Genomic DNA, 9661 nt, shown 5'->3' with positions numbered 1-9661 from the left:
TTTAATAACTGCTATATTATGGCCTTCTGTTTGTATTTTGTAAATATTTGTTTCCATTTGTGTATTTGATATATTTATTTCACATTCTCTCTAAAATATATATATATTTAACAAAAAGATATGAATTTATATTATACATATTTCAAAATATTTCTGTTGTTATTTAAACCTGTATACGTTGTGGCAAAACATTAGGCTTCAGTCGCACAATAGACGATGACGTACAAAATGCTTCTTCATCAAAATGATCAGAACATATACGTGCTCCCACAGATATACATGATGAACTTATGTTTAAATGCTCGAGCCACAACTTTCGTGTTACAGAATTTCTTGGAAAGCTAAAAACAGTTTTCCAACATTTATTGATAAAACAAGCTGGGCAAGCAAGTATAACACGAATTTATTACCTGTGAAATGAAATTTTTCGTTTTATTCCTCTGCTTTCAAGTCTTTTTTTCCAATTTCGATTATCAGATCTATTTTTACAAAAAGGGACGGAACATTGCACCATTTTATTTAAAATTATTTCACTTCACGTATTAAACTTCAAACTTCTGAATTTACAGTAGAAACGCTAAAATCCTAACCTAAGAAGCTGTGACTATACAATACGACGCCTGCGTAGAGAAACAGCCAATGAAAAGTGGGCACACTTTACCTCGGCACCTTCCCCGCAAAAGCTTCCACCGTAGAACGAAATGCTCTATCCCTATATTCCTATATCGATGGGTCGCTTACGACCGCATTTGACATGAGGTTAAGTAATTTGACATGAGGTTAAATAATTTGAGATTTGCGACTTGAATTCACTGGGCAAGAAGATACTGACGAAATCTCAGATCTGGCTGCAGTGCAACAAGTGTAAATACACCACGCATCATGATTCCTTTATGATGCATCGCATGAAAGATCATAACGAGGAAAGGGCAGCTGACGAATACATCTTCGAGAGCTAGCAGGAAAGTGAAAGACTGACTTGGAGAACAAGAAGAATGAAACAGATTGAGTAGCGCTAAATCCAAGAGAAATTGTTCAGATGCATTCTTGCTATCTGTTACAATTTTTATAATTATACGTGACACTGTTGATATGTTACAGATAATTCTGACATTGTTATCAAGGGTGATAAAGCGATGGAGGTAACACTTTTGAAGCCGATTCAGTCAGTTTTCCCTATTACTCAATCCACCCCACTAACACTGTTGGATTTATCAAATTGTAATCATTTATATGCTTCCGCTACATTACCAGCGAATAGGTATTATTTACTGATTAGTTAATGCATGTAAATCTATCTTACTGCATACTGTAAATCTATCTTAAAAAGGAATTTTTTCTTACGAAAGATGTTTCCACGTTGTCCCAAGAACAAATGTATGTTCTGCAGCCGATTGACACGGCTGATATTGAAAACTTGAGGAAGATGATAAGATTGGACTTGTATACTGAGCAGAAAATGGAAATGAAGAGCGAAAGTAGAAAATAGATAACCTTGAAAAAGGATGGAAGTCTAGAACTGGTAGAGATGCCTTGGAACGAGACAGAAGGATCGAATATTGACGATGGTGTTTGATTAACTGTGCAAAAATCAAAGACACTTTAGTATTACATTTGGTTGCTTTAACTGTTGAAAAACTCAGTGTAATATACAGAAATTTATTATAATTCTAATGTTATAAATGAAGTAACTTTATTCGTCATACTTGAATTTCCGCATGACACTCGCAATGATGTTTATTTTGCTGATCAAAGCTGTGTCATGTTGACAATACATCGATGTCAATTGACTCACGGTTGGAAAAATCGCAGTTTCGCTCTTTCAATTTTATTTATATTGCTAATTGTTATTCCTCTTAATCGTATATTACTTCGTAAACAACCGTCGTTGTTTGAATAATGCATACTTTCATTAATTGTAATTTAAAGAAAAGAATTATAATAAAAAAATTTATCCCACGGAAAAAACAATGTTTTTTTATTATTTCATACAAACTTCTTTTACAAATAAAAACATTAGGTTAATTTGTTTAATGATCCATATTATAATTGTTTTGAGTAAGACACTCCACTTTTTTTGATGGGACAAATTTCCAATGCGCCAGTTTGCACCACAGAGAAGATGGCTGCTCTTACAACCGTATAACATAAACGAATTCCAAAACTTCGATCACAGTCAAAAACACAAGAATAAAGAAAATAACATCAATTAAACAAAACGTGTTATATAAATTATTATAAATTATTATAATTAAAAATTAATAAAAATATTTAAATTTAAAATTTTTGTTAGAGTTAATTAAATAAAACAGTAATAAATTTATTGTATGCTAATAAAACAAAATAATTTTTAATGTTATTTAAAAATTATGTAACTTAATAATAGTATAATAATAAAAAATTTAGTTTATTCTTAAATAACAATAAATTTTATGACAAAAAGTTATTCATTTATTACATAAAATATGTACGTTTTTCAGTAAAAGGCACACATTTGATATAATTTGAAACAGTTAATCATTTTATCCTTGTTGTTTGCTAATGTTGAACAAGGATGAAATAATTTGCACTGTTACACTGGGTAAATTTGTTTTTTTGTGGAACATGCATAATTCATCTATAGCTCATGATGTAAGAAGAAAGGTGAAACAAGTAACCAGATGTGCAGTAGACCATACTCTAGACCAATCAGAACTGGGTCCAAATTTTGAGATTCAATATGGCTACGGCTGCGGTGCTGGGACGTATGTATACTTGTATTTATACGTGAATCTGAGATAATTGGTGAATCGAAGAAATTCAAAGCTACTTAAAAAAAGAAGAACGTGAAGGTAAGGTTGAGACTTTGTACATTAATGAAAATTGTGATTTCAAATTTTTTAAACCTGGATTAGAAGAAATTTGGAAAGTTATAAGAATGAGCTTATGTGTATGGCTAAATTGTTATATTTCATGTTTATAACAACAGTATTTATTGCAACAGTGATTTGTGTTAAAGATAATAAATTTCAAGTATTTTTACATTTTTATATATATATTTTTTAACAACTTCTACATTTTCAGTACGTGTGACTACATGTGATTGTTTGTATTTAAATTGCGCGGATATATTTGGACCCAAATTTCATTGGCGCATCACAATAGGCCTGTTCGTGTTGCTGCCCTTTTTGAATTAATTTCTTTGTCGTCTCTCTCTTTCTTACGATCAAATATATATTTATTTCATCTCAAGTGCAAAAATTTTTGGGGATTTCAAGCAACTCGAACAGACCTATTGAGCCACGCCTCTTACCGCGCATCGAGCCGCCGATGATGCGCGTTGTTTCACCTTGTTTTTTACATCATGCTATAGCTCATAAAGCAATCAAATGTAAGCGCGTGTACACCCAAGGACTTTGATTCTGTCCATGGGGAAATTTTCCAAACTGAGAAGTCGCTATCTTCCTACATACTTACAGTTCATGATTAACGTAACGACCAATAAGCTCTAGTCGTTTCATGAATCATGAACTGCAAATATGTAGAAAGTGATGACTTCTTAGTTTGGAAAATTTCCCCATGGACAGAATCAAAGTCCTTGGTAGGGTACTATATTAAGAAGGAATATGCATCCGCCATATTGGCTCCTAGTCAGTGCCGGGAATTCAAGCAAAGTAAAGGCATCTAATTTTGTTTTACATAAAATTTTGTGTTTTACGTAGACTTAAGTAAATAAAATGGGCGGTTGCAGTGCAATAAATTGTAAAAATAGGAATGAAGCCGGGTATCAAACGTTTCGCTTTCCAAAAGAAGGCGAAAGAAGAAAGAAATGGCTTATAAACTGTCGGCGTAACAAATGGATACCTTCCTCAAATTCAAGATTATGCGAGGTATATGTTGTATTTATTTATCACTAAATATTTAACACTTATATTTATCAATAAATGTTTATTTACTTCAATCATTTAAAATACATAAGAAATGAAAGTTGAGGTTAGAAACTTTTTCATTCTTCAGTAATGCCCATTTCTACCAATATCTAGCTATATAGATTAACTTTTTCTTTCTTTAATTTTTTAATTCTAAGAATTGGAAAGATAAGAAGTAAATTGAACTGAGGTCAAAGTTAATCTGCGTTGGTGGAAATAGGCACAATTGTTTTAAAGATGACGTTTCAGAGCTTTTCTGAAAAATTAAAATTTTTCTGAAATTTTTATAATTATTTATGATTGTGAATTCTTTATGAAATATTTTTGCTGTATGAATACTAAACATAGAAAGCAAATATTTGCTTTCTATGAATACTGAACAAACATTTATAAGATATTGTTTAATTGTTTCTTCTAAGTTCTAATTTTATTTCTTTTGCAGATTCACTTTGAAAGCTTTCAATTTGAACAGAATAGGCAAGATGGGATAAAAAAATTAAAACCGAATGCTATACCAATATTATTTAATGTACCAAATCCGCCAAAAATGTTTAACAATATAAAACAAAAAAGGTTTTCTATTATTTTTGTCTTTTAAATTAAAATTTTTTTAATTGATTTGTATAAAATTAATTATATAATAATTACTGTAATAAGTTTACACACGTATATATAATATATATTTAAAATAGATTATTAAAGTTTGTTAACATTGTTAATTAAGACTAAAACATATGGTTATAAATTTAAATTTAAAAAATAATTTAATTATGAAATAGTTAAATAAAAATAAAAATAATTAATAAATTTTTTCTATTCTTTCAGGAGTGCCGATCCTATTTGCATGAAATTTCCTTTGATACTACAATACAATTCAAGTATTTCTTGCTCTGACGAAAATGGTGCTCACTCCAATTCTATTTCTACAAATAATTCAAATGGTCCTAATATCTCGTAAGAAATATTCCTTTTTTCTTTTTTAAGAATTATAAGCATCAAACAAAATTCATTTGCAGTCCGTATCTTTATTCGTAAATTAATAATAATAATAATAAATATAAATTCATTCTAGAAAAAATTACGGAATAAAGTATAAATCAAGGTACGAATGCTGTTGAAGACTTTTGATACCATCTCTTAAATTTCTATTTTTATTAGTTACTTCTAAAAGTTCATATCTACTTTTGTATTTTTTATCGTTTTCATCGGTAGTACTAATTTAATACTTTAAATAATTTTGTTCTATAAAATATGAATTTTATTAAATTTATTTTTTATTTTTTAGATCCACTCTTCTTGAAGTGAGTAGTTCATCAAATTCACATACTATTGGAGTACCTGAAAAAGAAAATGTTAAAGCATCAGTTAAGCCACAGTTCAACTGTAATTTGCAATATGTTTCAACAAGAAAATATGCAATTAAAACAGGAACTAAATAAGGCCAAAGAAATTTAAAAAATATGTTTCTCTGAAGAACAAGTTAAAGCACTGCAAAGCGGTACAAAAATAAAATGGAGTAATGAGGCTATATCACAAGCTTTAAGAATGCGTTTTGCTCTCGGACTTCATGGATATAATTATTTAAGATTAAATTGCAAATATTCACTTCCTCATTATTCTACTGTGACGCGAAGAATTGCAAATATTAAGATCGACTTCGGAATTTTTTATGATTTGTTAGATCCTTTGAAATCTAAAATTGATGGGTTACATCCTAATGCTAAAGATTGTATAGTTTCAATAGACGAACTAAAAATAAGTGGAAAATTAAGTTATGACAAATGTGAAAAAAAATGTACGATAAAATCACATTACCTTCAACTGCAAGCGGTGAAAGTAATCATGTAACACTTGTTTTAGCAAGAGAACTTTCTGCAAACTTGGAAACAAGCTGTAGCTGCTGAAATAACAGGGTCAAGAACGGAAGGCTCTGATATGCGTGAATTCGTTCTAAACGTCATAGAATGTCTCAGTAATGCAGGTCTTAACGTTAAAGGCATCGTTTCTGATATGGGCTCTAATAATCGCGCGATGTGGACGTGTTTAGGAATAGAGGCTTCAAGAAATAATCGTGTGACATCATTTTCTTTTCATGATCAAGTTATTCACGTTCTTGCAGACGCGTGTCATTTAGTGAAAAATTTGAAACAAGCAACACAAACACATTGTATTTTTTTATCAAAAAATATTCAAAAAGCTCAGCAATTACCAACTAATGTTGTTAACGGAAATTATATTACTTTTTTATGGAAAAAAGAAGTAGAATCTGCAGTAAGTCTGAGATTGTTACAACATCTAAATTATATAGACATCTTTCCAACTAATTTTTCCAAAATGCATGTAGGGTCTGCTATTAGATATTTTGATATTAGAACAGTTGCAAGCTTAGAAACAGCAGTACAGTTAAAATTATTACCATCTGAAGCATTAACTACTGCTTGGTTTGTACGACTAATTTGTAACTGGATTAAAATGTGCACATCACGCGTTAGGAAAACATCTATAACAAAAAGAAACAAAATAAAAAAATACAGTTTTTAAATGATTTTATTGATATAGTTCAGGACATGCAAATTGGAAAAAGTGGCTGGAAACCTCTCAATACAGGTTTAATATTAACTTCAATTTCAATAATAAATTTAACGAAATATGTTTTTCAGCAAAAATATGACTTTTTTTTAACAAGTCGTACCACACAAGATGCCTTAGAAAATTTATTTTCTCAGATTCGAAGAAGGGCTAGTGCTATGCCAAACGCACTTGGAGTACGCAGAGCTCTACAAAATATTATAGTTTCGCAATATATTGGCAGTGTGAATAACTCGAATTATACGGAAGATTCAGATTATATTTTACTCGATAATCTTATAGATAGTTACACTGAAAGTATCAACAATGTTTCGCAAATTAGTAACACTTCAGTAGAATCTGTAGATTTGGTCAATTTTAATCAATATACCAATCTCGATGCAGCCATATTATACTACATTGCCGGAAGTACCATAAATGCAATCTTGAAACTTAAGATTTGTGATATCTGCAAACAATTTTTAACATGTCAAGATACAACTGGAATTCCTGATGAACTTCGTTGCTTTTCAGACTATTCGAATATGGGAGGCTTAAAATTTGTCGGTATTACAATATTTAATTTTATAATGTATTGCGAAAAAAACATTTTTATATACGTATTATATATATTTTTTTTTAAGTTGTTTTATTCACTTGCAAATAAAACTTTGATACATTTAAATTGTTATGTCATATAATATATTTTTGAATTGGCAGCATTACGTATTCAACATCATTGGCTTTGAAAGGCGCGCCAGCTGCTAGGAACCAAAATGGCGAATGCACATTCCCTCTTAATATAGTACCTTATCCTTGGGTGTACAATTCTCGATTAGCCGACAATTTCCCGAAAAATGGCCGCGATAATGTTGGTACCAACAAAAATCCCTAAAAAACGTGTTTTTATTTTTTATAGATTTGTAGCATTGTTCAAGTAGTAAGTCCATCGACATACAGAATGGACTGCCGATGACCGTGGTGGGGATAGAAAGACACATAGAGTGAGAGGCAGACAATACGAAGAACGTTCGTTCTCTGTCTACTAAGTTTGATTGGTTGTTGTGGACCCAGCAACCAATCAGACTTAGTAGACAGAGAACGAACGTTCTTCGTATTAAGGTGGAATTTCACGCAGCGAGTAAAAGCTGGCGTTTTACCCTCACCCAATCGCAACGCAAAGCAGCGTTAAAAAGCTAAACACTATCGCTTCTATCTTTTTCATGTAGCGAATAAAAGCTGGCGTTTTACCCTTACTTCACCCAACTCCACCGCAGTGCAAAACAGCGTTAAAAGCGGCAATTGCTAAGTACATAATCTGACATAACCGCAAAAATGGAGTTGGAATATTATAATCAATATATCGAGTATGTAAAATATTATAAACACACAGTGGCGGTTATAGCTGAAATTAGAAGACGGCGTATAGCTGCTGCAATTACTGCAATGTATTTGTTAAAAAAAGAAAAAGAAATAGAAAAAAAAAGTTTTGGGTATCTCCGATTTTTGTAAATCGTAATGAGCACAATTTCTTTTTTGCATTAGGCCAAAATTGTTATTAATGTATTTACCGCTTTTAGGATAAAAATAATATGAATTTTTATTTATATAACATTCATTATATCCCTCCATACAAGAGTGCCGATATATTTCTTCACTTTCTTGTATGGTACAAACAAGTGTTTTGCACACACCACAAGTATATGAGGGTATAACAGAAGTATAACAGAATTTCCTACAATATAAAAAACACAGTTATTAACACAATATAACAAATAAAGCTATCTAACATAAATAAAAAACAAAAAGCAACCTAGCCTAAAAGTATGCTTACTATATGTATATAATATATATTAATTTTGTTTGTATTTTCAGATAATGTCGATTGATTTAACTTTTCAGTCATAATTTTTTTCTTGTATATTTACTTTTGGAAGGTAATTAATTTGAAATATAATATTTAAATTTCAGCGTCGTTTTGCTAAAAGTTGGACTGTGTCGAACTTTGAGCGTTTATTCGCTGGATTCGCCAAATTGATGGAGAGGGAGTAAAACGCCAGCTTTTATTCGCTGCGTGAACTTGCGCCTTTAGAGTCCTATATAAAGAGAGAAGCGACATTGATGTCCAAAGCTCTGATTGGTAATCTGATTGATACTTGATTGGCTAAGCGAGTAGCCGTATTGTGACCACAGCTGTTTGTAGAATGATACGAATGGTGTTTGATGACGTTAGAGCGGTCCCAAAATAGCGGTGGAGGATTCAATTGGAGGACTCAATTGGATACTGAAGGTTGTGGTGGGGGTTCAATGTCGCTTCTCTCTATATATAGGACTCTACTTCGTATTGTCTGCCTCTCATTCTCTGTGTCTTTCTACCCTCACCACGGTCAGCAGTCCATTCTGTATGTCGATGAGTAAGTCCATCAGTTTACATAACCTCATTGACATATGTGCGCGCGTGGTGTTTAAAATAAGTATAACCATAATAAAGTAAATTGTAAATATAAAGTATAAAATAGTAATGTTTTATTAAAATAAAACTAAATAAAGTAAAAACATAAAGTAAAAACATAAAGTAATATATATATATATATATATATATATATATATATATATATATTGTCACGTATTTTTATCCCACGCCGGAGAGCAGCGGCGGAATATGCGATCAAACACCGGAATTACGCGCGAGACACGCGTGAGCGACGATATAACCAATAGATACCACCAATCGCGAATTTGGGCGCCAGACGCGATTATACCGATCGCGTCGCCGGGTACACTATTTAACGCTAGACGCGGATGCACACCACGCGATAGCTTCTCAGAACGAAACACGAAATCGTCGCTCGCACGCGGCCAGCTAGCTCCCCTAACCGGTAGAGGGGCGGGGTAGCGGAGACAGGGACGAAGCGGCTCTCTTACTGGAGGAGACGGGTAGGCGAGAAATCAAGCAAGATCAGGCCGATATAACAGACAGAAATAACATGTATTGTAGCATATGACAGAGACAGAGTAGAGCCAAACGCGAAGGAATTATCAGTCGAAGCAAGCAAAGAACGGAAAAGTTGAAGAGAGTTGACGAAAACGAATAAGCGGAACGCGAAAATTTTCTTAAATACTACAATGCTTACGCTAGCGGCGCGAACAACGGCGGTAGGTCCCGCGCGGAACGAGACAGCCAA

General features: G+C 32.1%; 1 protein-coding gene and 2 long non-coding RNA genes across 4 annotated transcripts; 2 read left to right on the top strand and 1 right to left on the bottom strand.

Annotated features, from left to right (window-relative positions):
* The first annotated feature begins 879 nt into the window (after window positions 1-879).
* LOC113004295 lies at window positions 880-1705 on the top strand. The gene is made up of 2 exons (XR_003268959.2): window positions 880-1261; window positions 1350-1705. It is a non-coding gene; the product is annotated as an uncharacterized LOC113004295 (long non-coding RNA).
* Window positions 1706-3480: 1775 nt separating this feature from the next.
* LOC120356833 lies at window positions 3481-7486 on the top strand. 2 transcript variants are annotated; one of them, XM_039449559.1, is made up of 6 exons: window positions 3481-3869; window positions 4351-4481; window positions 4734-4862; window positions 4981-5010; window positions 5194-5209; window positions 5769-7486. In XM_039449559.1, exons 1-6 carry the CDS (start codon window positions 3717-3719, stop codon window positions 6447-6449), a joined length of 1140 nt encoding a protein of 379 aa, XP_039305493.1. In that variant the 5' UTR covers window positions 3481-3716; the 3' UTR covers window positions 6450-7486. The 2 variants fall into 2 exon arrangements, with proteins under 2 accessions (XP_039305493.1, XP_039305494.1); XM_039449560.1 differs by lacking the exon at window positions 4981-5010 and having other exon boundaries at window positions 3482-3869; window positions 5769-7485.
* LOC120357842 lies at window positions 5057-5786 on the bottom strand. Its single transcript, XR_005574848.1, has 2 exons — window positions 5724-5786; window positions 5057-5246 (listed from the first exon to the last, which is right to left on the bottom strand). It is a non-coding gene; the product is annotated as an uncharacterized LOC120357842 (long non-coding RNA).
* Window positions 7487-9661: the final 2175 nt, after the last annotated feature.

Source organism: Solenopsis invicta, chromosome 5 (genome assembly GCF_016802725.1).
Source record: "Solenopsis invicta isolate M01_SB chromosome 5, UNIL_Sinv_3.0, whole genome shotgun sequence".
NCBI lineage: Eukaryota > Metazoa > Arthropoda > Insecta > Hymenoptera > Formicidae > Solenopsis > Solenopsis invicta.
This window is presented reverse-complemented; position numbering and strand designations above follow the sequence as displayed.